This window comes from Ascaphus truei, chromosome 4, assembly GCF_040206685.1.
Source record: "Ascaphus truei isolate aAscTru1 chromosome 4, aAscTru1.hap1, whole genome shotgun sequence".
Classification (NCBI taxonomy): Eukaryota; Metazoa; Chordata; class Amphibia; order Anura; family Ascaphidae; genus Ascaphus; species Ascaphus truei.
In genome coordinates, this window is record NC_134486.1 from 329,651,927 (window position 1) to 329,668,762 (window position 16,836).

The window sequence follows — 16,836 nt, forward strand, 5'->3', positions numbered from 1 at the left end:
AATGCAAGACTTCTTGCACAAATGTTGCCAGATGCACTATATTGAGAAACAAATACCCGCGCTTCATACACACAAGTCTGTAATAAAATATGGGATATATAGTATATGGAAAAATTGACAAGTTTCTTAAATGATACTAGGAGTATTTTTTAAAAGGTTTGGGGACATTGGTTGGAATAATATAGAGATTACAGTTTACTCCATGTCAGGTCAGAAAACAGTGTATGCATCTGATCTGACAGATAATTCCTCGCCTTAGTTCTCCTAATTATCCATTTCGTTTTCAAAATTTGCTTCTGCAAAATATTCAGCTGCTAGGGAAAGTGGAACTTGCAACAAAACGATGTCTTTGTTTTACAGAATTCAGATTTTTGATATAGCTTTAATCTAGCATTGCCTGTTATTACTGTGTTTTAAAGATGCACACCAACTAGAAGTAGTATGTAAATATATGCTTATAACATCTTCATATAATGTCATTATTCGTTCAGCTGCACATTCTCAAAAGTACATTTGTTCCCTGACTATAGATCAGGCATCTCAATAAATATGTACAATCGCATCACCCTCTTCTTCTTTTCCAATATGTTTTGCTTATTTGCACACACACAGTAACCGGAGCAGTTGCCCTAAAAGAATTAGCCCTAAAAGTGACTCACATAAAGTGAATGCTGCATGTGCAGCACACTCATTAAATGATGCAGTACAGTCACTACAATGATTGATATCATAGCAATAACATGATCCCAGAGCAGGAATATTCAATGTTTACAATACTTTTTAAAGGTCCCCATAAAATTTTTTTCAATCAATCAGGCTGTTTGCAAGAGCTGTCATGTTATTTTCTTTTTAAAATAAAGGTTTTGTATTATTTTAATTTTTTTAACAGAAAAAGGCCAATGTGTCTAGTTAAGAATCGGGAGACAATAATACCTAAAGAAAGTGCCAAAATGGCCCCATGAAAAATGTACATTTTAAAAATGAGTAAGGAGTATGGTGAAAGTTTTGTCTGAATGCACACGTTTGCTAAATGTATCAATGTCATATTGCAGTTAATCTACAATTCATTTGCTTCATTTTTCTATTGTTTTTTATTTTATACTTAGGGTGGTGTTGGAGAGAATGGACCTAAAGGTGAGCAGGTGAGTGACATTTACTACGTTTTAATGATGGGCGTGTACATATTTATGTATTCAATCTACAACTGTTCCATAAACTTTATATGCCTCGATACATTACAGGGTGTCCCTGGAGAAGAGGGCTTTGGTGGCGAAAGAGGGGACCTGGTAAGGGATTTTAATTACTACACATGACCTTTTCTACGACATTACTTATCTTGAGAATTATAATACCTTCAGTGCTTTACGTAAAGCTACGACACTTCGAATGGCCAGTAAAGTTACAACGCTTTGGTACGCAGGGTTACATGTATCAAGATGCGCAATTTGCTCCAATACATCTGCGTCAATTTGCGCCAGCAGTATATATTATATAGAAAGCGTGTTGTTTCTTGATCTGTCAGGAGCAATGTTTAATGACACCACAGATGAGGTGGATTTCTTTGACGCAAACAAAAAGCAAAATGGCCCCAGTTAGATGCACATTTTGGTATATTTCCTTACATAATTGTACTAACTAGCCCCTCCCTTTATGCCTTTTATAGCCCCTCCCCAAAAAGCTCACTGGTGCAAGTAGACCAAATGTTCCTTGATACATTGACACAAGATCAAATTTGAAGCAATTTGCACATGTTTTTGCAGCAATGTTCCAGTTTGCAACCCTAAATATACAGTAGTACATGCCACCCCTAGTATTTTAACTGTTGGTTATTACCAAATGTTACCAAATATGCTAAGACAGAATTATTTTTTATGAATGTATCACATTTCATTGCAAAACTTGCTTCTAGACAAATTAGTATTTGACCCCTACATTAAAGGAAATCATCCTTGTTTAGGAATACTAAAAATATATACATTTGGTGTGAAAATTACAGGTGTGCTGTCCTTTTGGTACATAGAGCGCTACATTTTTAATCATACCATCTTTTGTCCTCATACTGTACTTTATTTTCTTGACAACTATGGCATCGCCCTTTCCTGGTTTTCCTTATACTTCGAGCACTGCTCCCTCTGCTTTTTCCTCTAGCTACAGTAGTTCTTCATTTTTCATTTCACCGTCTGTTTGCATTAAGCCTTAGTTTTTATCACTATACCATCTCCCCATGTGTTTTAATTAACTAATTTGCCGTTAAGTATCAACTCAATGCAGATGATACTCCATTATCTCTCTCTGTACCATATCTGTCTTCACCTATCCTATGCCTCTTAAAACTATCTTCCTGGATCTCACACCACTACTTAAAACTCAAGCTTACTGCCTTCATGTAACATTTGACACAACCTCTCTCTCCACCCCCCAACACCTGTCATTTATAGTTCACACTCTTACGAAATCCTGTACGACATAGACAATACACTCCTCTCTCACTCTACTTCCAAAACCCTTTCTCTCCTGGCTTACAATCATATCCTAATAACGGACCTTCCTGCTTCTCATACCTCCCTCCTTTAATGTGTTCTGAATGCTGCAGCTAGGATCACCTCCTCCCAAATTCACTTCAACCACTCCTCCCCTAAAATCCCTCATCTTGCTCTCAATTAAATCTCGCATTTCCCTTAAACTTCTTCTCCTCTCTTAGAAAACAATACATACCTCATTTCTTCTCTAAGGGATAGACACACAAAGCACAGTTAAATCGGGATCCATAACGTGACGTTACCAAAAACAGTAGCGGATGTTATTAGTTTAAGTTGTATCTTCAAAGCTACTTAAATGCAAAACCAAGAACAGTAATAAATCTTATTAGCATAAGTTTAATGTCACATTATTATAGCATAACTTTGCGTTATGTTACATTAAGTTTGTCTTGGCGTTACACCTATGCAGGGCCCCGAATAAGGGCTTTTAGAGCAGAGGCGAAAGTCTAATTTTGTAGTGTACCCATTGACTTGTATATCTTACAAAACACTCCTCTACACAACACGTGGAGAGATATCTTTGAACTCACCAGAGATATCTGGGAAATAACCCCATTTGGATATGCAAAGTATATACAAATTATTTAAATGAGCATATTTCCCAGGTACTGCAGGTATGTCTACAGGTATTTCTCCAGGTGTTAAGGAATGTTTTGGGAGGTATACAGTATATGTCAATGGGTACTCTACAAAATTAGTACTACAGGGTACATCTGTATGTAATAAAGCAATTGTTAAGTCATATTGTACCTTTTTGTGTTGCATCTCTTTGTGCCAGTGTATCGAGGACTTTGCTACAGTTTTTGTGTTATCTGCCTGCTATTTAGGGAGTGGAGTTTAGGAGGAGTTAGGTGACGCACATAATATAAGGTGTAGCAAATCCTGCGCATTTGTGTTTCACTTTGTCTCCTTTCAATCAATGCTAAAAGTCCGCCAGTTCTGAGGTGGTGATAACTTTCTTGCTTAAACATCTGCGCCTTATGTGAGAAACAGCATCATGTTTGGTGCAATAGGCCACTTACACGGTTATACCATATTCAGTGCTATGTGAGAATGCAAAAACATATATTTTGTTTCAAAATAAACAGGTGAAAACAATATTCATATGGATATTTTTGTGTATTACTGGCAAATTAATATGCCAGTACCCAATAGCAAATCTAATATGTATTTTCTTTTATTTAGGGTGATATAGGAAATGCTGGTGCTAAGGGATCTGTAAGTATGAATAATGAGTAAGAATTTCAATTATTTCAAGGAAAATCAGGAACATTACCTAAAACAATCCCATGAAATTGCCTTACAACACGGAGCAAATATATCCTGAATATGATAAAGGGCATGCTCCAATCCTCCAGCAGTAATTAACTATTAATTCCCAAAGGACAGGCCATTACCTGGCCATTAATGCCTAGGATGGAGGAGTTGAAGGCCCAAGGCTTCACTTCCCCCTGGCTTTCCCCCACTGCCCCCACAGTGCACAACTAAAGGTCCACATCCCCCTCTATCACTCCCTTCCACTTTCCCTGCCAGAGTCCTTGCAGTGAGTGGCTGGGACTGCAGATATACAGAACCCCTTGTGGTTGTAACACCTGCCATCGGTCCCACAGCCTCACATCCCTTGTCTCATACTGACGGCCACAAATTTAACACCTTGTATAGCCATTCTTATAGCACTTGTATGAACAAATTGCTCAAACTGTTTTTTTTATTTTTTATGTTCCAATATATAAAACTTTGTCTGTTTTTAAAGAGACAGTAGTCTGCTTTAGTTTAATATGGAAAGGTGGCACAGAGATGTGCCAACTTTTTGCCCAAATTCACGAACCTTGCAAAACGTGCAATTTTTTCTCCCAAAATTGAACTTTTAAAAATCTTTGCAAATTAAAATCTCCACAGCCTGAAATATAGGTTTTAGTGAAAGGGATAGAGGAGGAGAAGAGGAGCTGTGTGTTATGTATTAAAGTGCTTGAGCTTGGATACATACAGTACAGTATCCTCTATGTTTTTAATTCATTACTTACAGCCAAGACTGTAGTGTAGTGTAACAGTAATCTTACAGCAACAGTTAACTAATCCTTACACGTTTTGTGCAATTGAGGAAGGAGCGCTATGCTACAAACCTTATTTCAGGTTTAGTTTTAATTATTGATTTCATAAAGAAAACTTGACATTTAAATGAAAGTTTCTCTTGTGAACCCTTCAATTGAATTACAAGGGCTTCAGTACTGAATGTGCTCGGTACAATATATGCACTGAAAACTGTTACATTATGTTTAGACTGGAAGCCCTGGGGAGCCTGGTAACCGTGGCCCAGAAGGTAGTCGTGGACAACCTGGAATAGAAGGCCCTCAAGGTTCAGCTGGATCTCGCGGTATGCAGGGGGAACAAGGTGCTCCCGGGTTGCCTGGAAGCCAGGGGCCTGCAGTAAGTCACTAATCATAATGGCGTGCTTCCTTTCATTTAAATAAATGTGCCTCCCTAGAGAATCTGTTCATTGTATTTCCTAGGGCAAAGAACCAACAGATCAGCACATTAAGCAAGTCTGCATGAGAGTTTTGCAAGGTAATTTAAATACATACCTAATTTCCAATGGTTGTAATTTGACAGTCATGTTATTTGACATACTTGGGTCTTATATTGTCTTATGTGAAATCCAAATGGTATCTTCTTATAATGTATGTATGCATTCAAGGAGGCTACTTCCTTGACACAGGGCACTGTATCACATTGCAGAGCAATGCATTGCAGTCTTCTGTGGTAGCGACAACCAAATATTAATAATTGTTAGGAACCTGGTCCAAAATAAATCTCTTATTAAAAGAGAACATATCCAATAGATTCTTAATACTGCATTTGACTTTCTTCATAGCCAAAGAATACCTGTTTGCAGTTTCAAAGCTTTTATACTTCATGATATTTCTTGGTCCATTCAAATTATCATACAGTGTGTGCTTCTCACACTGGTCTTCTTTTCACATGCTAATGCTAACCGTCTTTCAATCTCAAACAATTAAGTAAATTGTCTTTTTACATGACATACTGATGCCTCCTCTTCCTGAATGAGTCCCTTTTAATTTAAAGGTGACTACTCATGGTTATACTTTACACTACAGGCATACCCCGGTTTAAGGACACTCACTTTAAGTACAATCTCGAGCAAGTACATCTCGCTTAATAGGCAAACGGCAGCTCACGCATGCGCCTGTCAGCACGTCCTGAGCAGCAATACCGTCTCCCTACCTGTACCGAAGCTGTGCGCAAGCGGGGAGACTATAGAGCCTGTTACAAATGCATTATTTACATCAGTTATGCACGTATATGACGATTGCAGTACAGTACATGCATCGATAAGTGGGGAAAAGGTAGTGCTTCACTTTAAATACATTTTCACTTTACATACATGCTCCAGTCCCATTGCGTACGTTAATGCGGGGTATGCCTGTATACGTGTTTGCACTTTTCAATAGAAATCCATTTTTAGTCCAGAAGGAAATGTTGCAATTTGGATCATTTCAAGATCCTTTTAGAGTTATTACAAATTGTAACATAAAAGTTTGTATTGCTACAATTAACTTACTAGTTGGAAAATGTTTGGCAGGACTATGTCCTAAAATGAGAACCCAGTCTCACTTTTTTTGTTCACTTGCTGCAGAACAACTAGCTCATCTGGCAGCCAGCCTACGAAGGCCTGAATCAGGAGCTTCTGGTCTACCGGGACGACCAGGACTACCAGGGCCTCCTGGCCAACCTGGTGATAATGGCTTCCCAGGACATTCTGGTCCCAGAGGACTTCCTGGGCTCAAAGGTCCCTCGGGTGAACTTGGTCTTAAAGGTCCAAAAGGTAAGATAATCATCCTGTCCTTCTGGTATGGCTGATCATTACACACCCAAACAAACGAACACAATAATGATGTATTCTTACGCATGCATTCCTACGCAACAATGGATACTAATTCAATGCCAAGGGGAGGGAGACGTTAATGATAATCCATGTTTAAGAGTGCTGCTCTCATTACCTGGATGATTGGCTATTGTACATGTAATACAAATCACGGTTGGTATGGTACAGTAAAATGTAAATGTGGGAAATTAACATTTTGTTTAAAAAAATAGCTCATTGCTACTGTGAACTGAAAATTTTGACTGCTGAAAAAGTGATTATCTTTTTGATCACTACAGAATTCCTAGCAAAAAATTATTACATTTTCACTAAAATTGAAGAGTACTTAGCCATTTATTCTATTTGTGTGACTCCTACTATGAACTTAGATGTCTTTTAATATCCTTTATTTTTCTTTTAACAGCATGGACAATACTCATTCTGTCTTGAATTACTGATAAAGTGTACAACTTGTTATAATTATATCCCACCCTATTGTTAAAGTCGTGATCAGTAAGACCCAGAGTTGCCTGTTACCCTCACCAAAAGCAACCATGGCAAATTAATTTTATAATACCAGACTCCACAATTTGGATTACCTTAAAGTAATTCTATTCAATTCAAGACAGATGGCCATCTGATGTCCTATATGGGAAATAAAAATGTCGACTGGCAGAACATTGCTATGATGTATCATGTGCAGCACCTATATTTATTTCCATGTTCTAAGCGGGTAGCTCCTGAAGGTAAAACTGAGGTTCAGCCCTGTAGTTTGATCCAAGGAGACCTCACTACTGGTTCAAGTAAAAGAACGTGTCTTTCTGTATTGCTCTAAGGGCCTTATCCTAGCACAATCTCGAGGAATATGCCATTTAAGTCAATAGCACTTTTCGTTCGATTACACTGTGATCGCCAGTATGACACTTTAATATATAAGGCTGTAAGAATCAGTCTGCCATGGAGCATTTCTTGTTAGACTATTTACTAAGCTCAATGACACTGAAAACCAGGACAAACTTCTTCAACAGGATTCCTAATTTATACTTTAACCTTTGCTTTAATTATTGAGCACATGGAGAATTTCAAACTGTTCATATTCCACTACAATGCTGCATAATTGACGCGATTCATGAATTTCCGATGAAGGGTCATGCAATTCAAACAGCTGTGTATCAAAAATACAGAATGCTATTAGTAAGTTAGTTTGTCGAAGTTTTTGCAGAGTGCCGGATGGAAAAATTGGAGCAAAACCTGTGCAAAAAACCTCAAAGAAATCCCATTACTTCCCATGTGAATGACTTTCTTAGATCTTGTTTAATCTTGCTGTGTATAATAAAACATGTTCTTACTGGATTTAGGTGAAACAGGAGAAAGGGGAGAAAGAGGATTACCAGGAAGAGGACAAAAGGGAGTGCCAGGATCGCCAGGTCTTTTAGGTAAATATGAACAAATTATATTTTTTTCCATATGTACATTTATGTATTACTTATTATTACACATACACATTAATACTTTTACATATTATTTATGTTTCATTTACAAGGGCATTTGTGCAGACACTGAGAGACAATATTCACTGTATCAGTACAACAGCAGTGACATTTGGCAAATAGGTCTTAAAATTGGGAAGTATTGTTTTCTGTGGTTATGATGTAGGTTGTGATATCGTCTAGAGGATCAACATCTTCAGAGATGAAATTATAGTGTACAGAGTTTAAAAGCAGCAGTCCAAGCTGCCGGTTTTTAATAATTTTGTATTTTTCTCTTTAATATGTGCATCAATACAACCCACACAATGACAAATAGTTAGCTATGTTGCCGATCGATCCGTTCCGCTGTGATCAATCGGCGAAGATTTGGAGTGGGGGTTTACTAAATGGCTGTCAGTGCAGCAGAAGAGGACCAAAGATGCAAAGTTCTGTGGGGAAGATCATGGCAGTCACTAGATACAATTGGTGCACTGCAGGGCCGCTCACATGGGAACCCCGGTGCAAACAAAATCTATTTAATGTTATTTGTTTAGGGGGCCTTTTTGACATTGTGCAGGAGGGACCAAAAAAATGTAGTTACATCACCGTGGCAAGTGTGTATTCCCTTTGCTTACATCATGAATATCTGAATGATATCAGCCTGGAGAAAAAGGGATTACCGGCGCCAAAAAGGTTAAGAATAAATGTCAATCAAATAAAATCCAAACCATACAGTGTGGAGTCCAAATAAAGTCCTTAGATGAACAGGTGATGAAGAAATAAACTGACGACTCCCATCATAAGCCAGTGCAATATGTGGAAAAAGAAACAAATAATAGTGCAGTATGCCAATCAGTGTTGATTTAAAAGCATGACAGACTAACAACACATAACACACATAACAAACAACCACAACCACACTAGCAAGGCTATATACTTAAAACAAAGCTAATTTATTAACACAACTATTGCTGGGTTCCGGAGGATAACTCATAAGCACTAGAATCCAGAGGGGTAACATTGAAACCCTACTCACAAGACACTGGATGTATACAAGCAGTACAGACTGGAATCGCACTGATGTCCTCCAAAGATGGCAACCGGAGATCTCTCACAGGCGTCCCCACGTGACAGGGACATTGTTCAGCAACTGGTGAAGCCGTGGGGGAAGAGGAGTAAGAGAGGAACATTAGCATTGGGAGCACCGCGGCGCGTGACGTCATATCCTCCCGGAAGCCCCGCAGTTCGTGTGACTCACCTTCCACCCCTGTCACGTGGGGACGCCTGTGAGAGATCTCCGGTTGCCATCTTTGGAGGACATCAGTGCGATTCCAGTCTGTACTGCTTGTATACATCCAGTGTCTTGTGAGTAGGGTTTCAATGTTACCCCTCTGGATTCTAGTGCTTATGAGTTATCCTCCGGAACCCAGCAATAGTTGTGTTAATAAATTAGCTTTGTTTTAAGTATATAGCCTTGCTAGTGTGGTTGTGGTTGTTTGTTATGTGTGTTATGTGTTGTTAGTCTGTCATGCTTTTAAATCAACACTGATTGGCATACTGCACTATTATTTGTTTCTTTTTCTTTTTCCACATATTGCATTGGCTTATGATGGGAGTCGTCAGTTTATTTCTTCATCACCTGTTCATCTAAGGACTTTATTTGGACTCCACACTGTATGGTTTGGATTTTATTTGATTGACATTTATTCTTAACCTTTTTGGCGCCGGTAATCCCTTTTTCTCCATGTTCTTTGACTGACTGTACTGTCAGTATCAACCAGGCTGCCAATATATATTTTTTCACTTTTTATTCAATTAAGTACACATTTTATAATGTTCTGTAGCGCTGTTTTACACCGTCTTTTTTTGCTGCTGAATGATATCAGCCGATACGGTGCTCAATCCCACACCCTCCCTTAATTTTATAATTGATATGACACAAAGTAATGAAGAATTGTATTATAGCACATTCTAGAGTTTGGACTATGTCATTCCAGTGTGACGATTCAATGGCATTCCATAGTTTGTTACATTCCCTTCCACAGCGACAAAGTTCTCCACTGTACAAAGTCACATTTTTTTTTCTTGACCCAAAGAACAATAACATGGCACATTACAGGCCTACGTTTTCAAAATGTATTGCTACGACAATGGAACAAATCAACACTGCTCCCTGGTGGACAAATATATAAGTGATCGGCAAATATAGATTTAAAATAAGTGCATACAGAAAAGTGCACAAAAACGACACTTTATGCATAAACAGATTATTTGGTGCATTTTGTGTTCATAAAGGTTGTTGAGGAAAGATTACAAAAATTCCTAATAGTAAAAAAGGAGGGAGAGGGAGTAGCTGGTATGATACCTTTTATTGGACCAACATGTACTTGATATGTTACAAGGTTTTGAACCTCTCAGGGTCCTTCATCTGGTAAATCCATAATAACACAATTAAAATCATGTTAAATGTATCAACAAAATATTAACAAAACCCAAATAAACAAGTGTAACATTCATTTCTGATTCATCAGGATAAGCTGGTAGACAAATCAGTTTTTAATAATTATTTTGTTTTCTGTGTTTTCAAATCTATTCTAATGCAGGGCTTCAGTTATATGGATTTTATCCGTTTTTGAGGCTTTTTACCCAACACAACGGATCACAGATTATTTTATTATTTACTAGCTTCCCTAGTGCTCTTCCTTGCTACTGCGCGAGTTAAAGACACAGAAGTGTGAAGGCAGTGTGCCCGTCACAGATGCAGTTAGTCTACTTTAAGTGCAAGGTATTCATGGTGCAAGAGCTCCTCACAGTGCCCACTGCTTGTCACGCTGCCCTACGCTCATCACGCTGCCCGACGCTCCTCACGCTGCCCGACGCTCCTCACGCTGCCCGACGCTCCTCACGCTGCCCGACGCTCCTCACGCTGCCCGAGGCTCCTCATGCTGCCCGAGGCTCCTCACGATACCCGACGCTCCTCACGCTGCCCGACGCTCCTCACGCTGCCTGAGGCTCCTCACGCTGCCCGAGGCTCCTCACGCTGCCCGAGGCTCCTCACGCTGCCCGAGGCTCCTCAGCCCGCCCAAAGCTCCTCACACTGCCCAACGCTCCTCACACTGCCCAACGCTCCTCACACTGCTCCGCCATTCCTTACACGGCCCGACGCTCCTCACACTGCCCGTGGCTCCTCACAATGCCCAACGCTCCTCACGCTGCTCCGACATGTCTCACTTTGCTCTTTTGCTCCTCACACTGCTCCGGCACTCCTCACGTTGCTCCGACACTCTTCACGGTGCTCTGCCACTCCTCACACTGCCCGACGATCCTCATGCTGCCTGATGATCCTCACGCTGCCCAACGCTCCTCATGTTGCTCCTCACTCTGCCCGATGCTCCTAACACTGCCCACAGCTCCTCACACTGACTAAACCTCCTCACTCTGCTCCGCTGCTCCTCACTCTGTTCCACCGCTCCTCACACTACCTAAAGCTCCTCACACTGCCCGACACTCCTTACACTGCCTAACGTTCCTCACGCTGCTCCGCCACTCCTCACACTGCCTGCCACTCTTTCTGACACTCCTCACACTGCCTGCCATTCTTCCCGACACTCCTCACACTGCCCGACACTCCTCACACTGCCCGAAGCTCCTCACACTGCCTAATGCTCCTCATGTTGCTCCGCTGCTCCTCACACTGCCAGACACTCCTCACACTGCCCGACGCTCCTCACACTGCCCGACGCTCCTCACACTGCCCGACACTCCTCACACTGCCCGACGCTTCTCACACTGCCCGACGCTCCTCACACTGCCCGACGCTCCTAACACTGCCAGACACTCCTCACACTGCCCGACACTCCTCACACTGCCCGACGCTTCTCACACTGCCCGACGCTCCTCACACTGCCCAAGGCTCCTCACACGTCCCAAGGCTCCTCATGCTGCTCCGCCGCTCCTCACACTGCCTGACGCTGCTCCACCACTCCTCACACTGCTCCGACACTCCTCACACTGCCCGACACTCCTCACACTGCCCGACACTCCTCACACTGCCTAATGCTCCTCATGTTGCTCTGCTGCTCCTCACACTGCCCGACGCTCCTCACACTGCCCGATGCTCCTCACACTGCCCAATATTCCTCATGTTGCTCCGCTGCTCCTCACACTGCCCGACGCTCCTAACACTGCCCAAAGCTCCTCACATGGCCCAAGGCTCCTCACGCTGCTCCGTCGCTCCTCACACTGCCTGACGCTGCTCCGCCGCTCCTCACACTGCTCCGAAGCTCCTCACACTGCCTGACGCTGCTACACTGCTCCGACGCTCCTCACACTGCCTGACGCTGCTACACTGCTCCGACGCTCCTCACACTGCCTGACGCTGCTACACTGCTCCGACGCTCCTCACACTGCCTGACGCTGCTACACTGCTCCGACGCTCCTCACACTGCCTGACGCTGCTACACTGCTCCGACGCTCCTCACACTGCCTGACGCTGCTCGTCACTCGTCACACTGCTCCGACGCTCCTCGCACCGCTCACTGCTCCTCACACTTCCCGCCACTCGTCACACTGCCCGCAGCTTCTCACACCACCCACCGCTCGTCACACTGCCTGCCACACGTCACACTGCCCACTGCTTCTCACACCGCCCGCCGCTCCTGTGTGGGTATAAAGGGGACAGTGTGTGTATGAGCGAGGGGACAAGTGATTTTTTATTTTGACTTTTATGTTTTTTTTAAGGATTTTTTTGAAGGCCAAAGCAGGAGTACAACATTTTTTTGGTGGCAGCCTTGTTCTAATGTAATTAAATTATAAATTGTTATCTGATTGTAATGTTGAGTTGGGTATGCTTGATAATACTTTCTCTCAGTTTGGCAATCATTTAAAATATAGATATTTGCCAGAATGCAATCTTTAATTCATATGCTGATTAACAATATACATGTATTCATTCGCAAAGATAATGTTCTTTCCTACAGTCTGGGCAATTTAGTGCTAAATTAAATATATATTAAATGTGCAACATTACCTTTCACGGTTTTTTTCGCATATGTTTTTGTCATTTAGAGGCACATTATTATTTTGAGGTTATTTATTACCTCTCTAGACCTCATTTTTACTTGTATTCCAAGATCGCATTAAATTCAATGCCCTTATCTATGTAACACAATCTTTCCTATTTGACAGACTGTTTAATAATAATTTAAGATGTTTAACAGCGAGGCACATTTAGGCACACATCTGAAATGTAAAAGACACAATGAGGTAATATAATGGAATACACAATACAGTACATATTGCCTTTGTTAAAGTGGCTTGATGTTGTTTTTCACCTATTATGAGTCAAGAACACAGCAACTTTCTCATATCACAGACATCAGGACTGAGTTACAGAGCAAACAGCACACGTTTTAACACCCACACAAAAGGTTTATTTAACAGTCATTTTTCTACAAAAAAGAAAACTAAGATTTCACAATGAAATACAAAAGAAGTCATTTATCATAGTCTCTGGCTGCAAAACTGGGACATAAAGAACTAACTTTAGCTAGCTAAATTAGATTTGTTTACCTTATAAAAGAGGCGTCTAAGAGGGGCTGTACATAATACCGCGCTCCTCCCTATAGAAGTTTGCTGCAGGTAAAAAGATAGGCCTTACATATAGAAAAACAAAAAGAACGATTCCTGCGCTCCTACCAACTAGTTTTTTATGCAGCAAGGAAAAGAATTGCCTAATATTTGTGTGATTTTTATACAGGAAGGAAAAGGATTTCCTAATATTTGTGAGATGTCTAAGAGGGGATATGATAACTGTATACAAATATATTCAGGGACAATACAAGGATCTTTCAAAATAACTCTTCATCCCAAGGGCAGTAAATACATGGGGTCATCCCTTAAGGCTGGAGGAAAGGAGATTTCACCAGCAATAAAGGAAAGGGTTCTTTACAGTAAGGGCAGTTAAAATGTGGAATTCGTTATCCATGGAGACTGTGATGGCAGATAAAATAGATATGTTCAATAAAAGTTTGGATATCTTTTAAGAAAGGAAAGGTATACAGGGATGTACCAAATAAATAAACATGAGAAGTATGTTGATCCAGGAAGTAACCAGATTGCCAATATTTGAATTCAGAAAGGAATGTATTTTTTCCCTTATGAGATATCATTAGATGATATTTCACTGGGGTTTTTTGTTTGCCTGCCTGACTTTGGATCAATATACTGTACAGTAAGTACAAATATAGGATAAAGTATCTGTCATCTAAATTTAGCATAGGTTGAACTTGATGGATGTCTTTTTTCAACCTCATCTATTATGTAACTAATTGACAATTACTGTGCTAGATTTGTCCAAGGAAAACAATCCTATTGGTTTCAGTAGGAATGTTCTTCCTTAATAAATTCGGTGCAGTATTCTTGCCACAGTTTTGCAGCAGAGTCTGATAAATAGACCCCATAGTGTGTGAAGGAAAACTAAGGAACAAAAGTGCAAATTATACTTGATTATTGCTTTTGGATTTGTTGGGTAGGACTGCATCTTAAACCATCCAAAGCTAGAAGGGGCTCAAGAGCTCACTTACATAGCTTTATCTTGAAATGTCTACCCAAAATTAGAGACAATTTTCTGATGACTTGATCAGTGGTGTAACTACATCGTAACTACATTACTAGTTTTGGCCCCCCCTGGAAAACAGTTTCAAGGGCCCCCTAAATCAAAATTAATTAGTTTCCCTATGTCAGCAGCCATGTGAGAACCCCCCTCTCAGACACCACCTTGTGAGTATCCCCTCACACACACTCCTCCTCACACACCACCTTGCTCTCCCATCCTCACTCCCCCCTCTCATCATCCCATTCCCCCCCATCTTTCTCTCCCTCCCTCACACTCCCCACATGTATTTTTCTCCCCCCTCACTGTCCCCCTTTCCCTCTTTGTCTTACTCCATTTCTTACTCCCTCCTTTCCCCACCGTCCTGTCACACACTCAATTCCCCCACCACCTGCCCTTCCCACACACACTTCTACACACACACCTCCTCTCCCCTAAAATGTTTTACCTTGGATGGGGGAGGGGGAATTAGCTGTGTGGAGTGACAGCCCCACCCCCACAGCAAGCAGAGATGGCAGCAGCCATTGTGGAACTTGAGCCTGACCTCTTCTGTGTCCAATTTCCAGCACCGGCCGGCAGCCGCGGACCTCCCGGTGATATGGTGGTCACGCCACTGGACTTGATGTACATACTTCCCTATTGACTGAAAATGTCATTAGGTACTTGTGATCTGATAAAATCTCTTGAACATCTTTCTGTGCAGGTGAACCGGGCAAACCAAGCTATGGTCAGGAGGGACGTGATGGAGAGAGAGGCCCACCTGGCGCTGGTGGTCAACCCGGAATCCCTGGATCCCCAGGCTCAGCTGGCCAAGCAGGATTCTGTGATCCTTCCTCCTGCAGCCTTCAAGCCATCGCTGCTCCCCTGTCTGATAAAGATTCCAATATGAAAGGACCTTGAACTGCTAATACCATGTTACTGTCTGCACTTACAACTGACATCACAGAATGAAATGAAGGGGAAAAATAATAAACAAGGCCGTTTTATTCTGACTGGCAGACATTAACATACTGTGCGTACGTGGTAACTAAGATACTACCAAATTTTGGAAAAAATGGTGCTTACGAAATACTACAAGAAGACCTCCATAACTCCCAAACAGTTACCCAAAGCGAATAATTGTTTCAATAAACTGTTTACCAGATAAATCCCAAGAAAGAAGAAATGTGTTGTTTTTACCTCAACTTTTAGATATCACTTTATTATAACATCGGTAAAATACATTGTGTAAAAACCCACTGACTATGTTCCACCAAAGATAATTTGTGTATGTACTGTAATATATGATTAGGGGATAACTAAAAAATTGTTGAGTGGTCATAGTGTTAAGCAGCATTAAACTGCAAAAAAAACAAACAACTGGACATGCACTGTGGTGATCAAAATATTTTGCAGCTAAGAGCTGCAAGGCAACCACACAAACATTCAGTCCATACAGTATTGCAGATAAGAGCTCTGACTGAAGTTCAATCTTTTACCAATCCCCTATGTGCTTTGGATCGGTCACTGTAATTTCATTTGTACAAAATGGAGGGAAAACGGTTTATGTAAAAACATGCAACACTGAGTACAATGTATGCTGTAAATCTCTGTAAATGTGTTTAAGTGGGTTATTGTAACAAACTATGTCATGAGGGTTAATTTTAATTAGAGGCAAAGTGACATTTTCCTTTTTAGCTTTTATTGATTTTTACCATTTTGTGCATAAAACTTGTGCCATCCAAGACCTCCTCTGTGTGACATCAGCATTGCTGTGTGATGAAGGCAATAAGAGATTTTAATATCCAGAAATAAAATCGTTTTATAGCTGAGAATATTTATTTTCATGTGGCATCTCCGGTTGTCCAAAAGGAAGAAATAAATACTGTTTCGTAACCCTGTGCATGTTTTTAAATGAATGGTTGAATAAAGTGAAAAGGAGAAATTACACTGGACACCAAGGAGCCATCTAGCTTTCATTTTCTAAATGTGAAGTTAAGATGTATGCTTAATTTACTTTACTTTGCATAGGGGTTATCTTTCAAGCTAATGACTTTAGCTTCAAATAATAAGAGACTTATTCTGAACATAGATCTCATATTCTAATAGGCTGGGATTCATAGGTTGGGATTCACTAAGCATCGAAGCTGGTTATCATATAAAAATCCGTCTGTTACTTGTCATTGACTCGAATGGCAGTTAACGCCAGATCAACCTCAGAAAAAAAGGCGCTTAGTGAATCTCCCGCGTAGTGTCAATTTATCAACGTGCTTGTCACCTCTTTTGCCCCCTTTTGGCAGCTTTTGCTCCCTTTTGGAAGTGAAGTAACCTAAGCTTTTTTCTTGAGCATGA

The 16,836-nt window shown here is 40.9% G+C and overlaps 1 protein-coding gene across 1 annotated transcript in view; it reads left to right on the plus strand.

Moving 5' to 3' along the window:
• COL9A1 (collagen type IX alpha 1 chain) overlaps positions 1 to 16,439 on the plus strand; it is a 100,464-nt gene extending 84,025 nt beyond the window's left edge. The window contains exons 31-38 of the mRNA XM_075598077.1: positions 1,107 to 1,142; positions 1,242 to 1,286; positions 3,726 to 3,758; positions 4,821 to 4,967; positions 5,051 to 5,105; positions 6,196 to 6,384; positions 7,782 to 7,859; positions 15,209 to 16,439. Coding sequence (XP_075454192.1) covers positions 1,107 to 1,142; positions 1,242 to 1,286; positions 3,726 to 3,758; positions 4,821 to 4,967; positions 5,051 to 5,105; positions 6,196 to 6,384; positions 7,782 to 7,859; positions 15,209 to 15,405 — 780 coding nt within the window. The 3' untranslated portion in view covers positions 15,406 to 16,439. The remainder of the gene's footprint in view (positions 1 to 1,106; positions 1,143 to 1,241; positions 1,287 to 3,725; positions 3,759 to 4,820; positions 4,968 to 5,050; positions 5,106 to 6,195; positions 6,385 to 7,781; positions 7,860 to 15,208) is intronic.
• Positions 16,440 to 16,836: the final 397 nt, after the last annotated feature.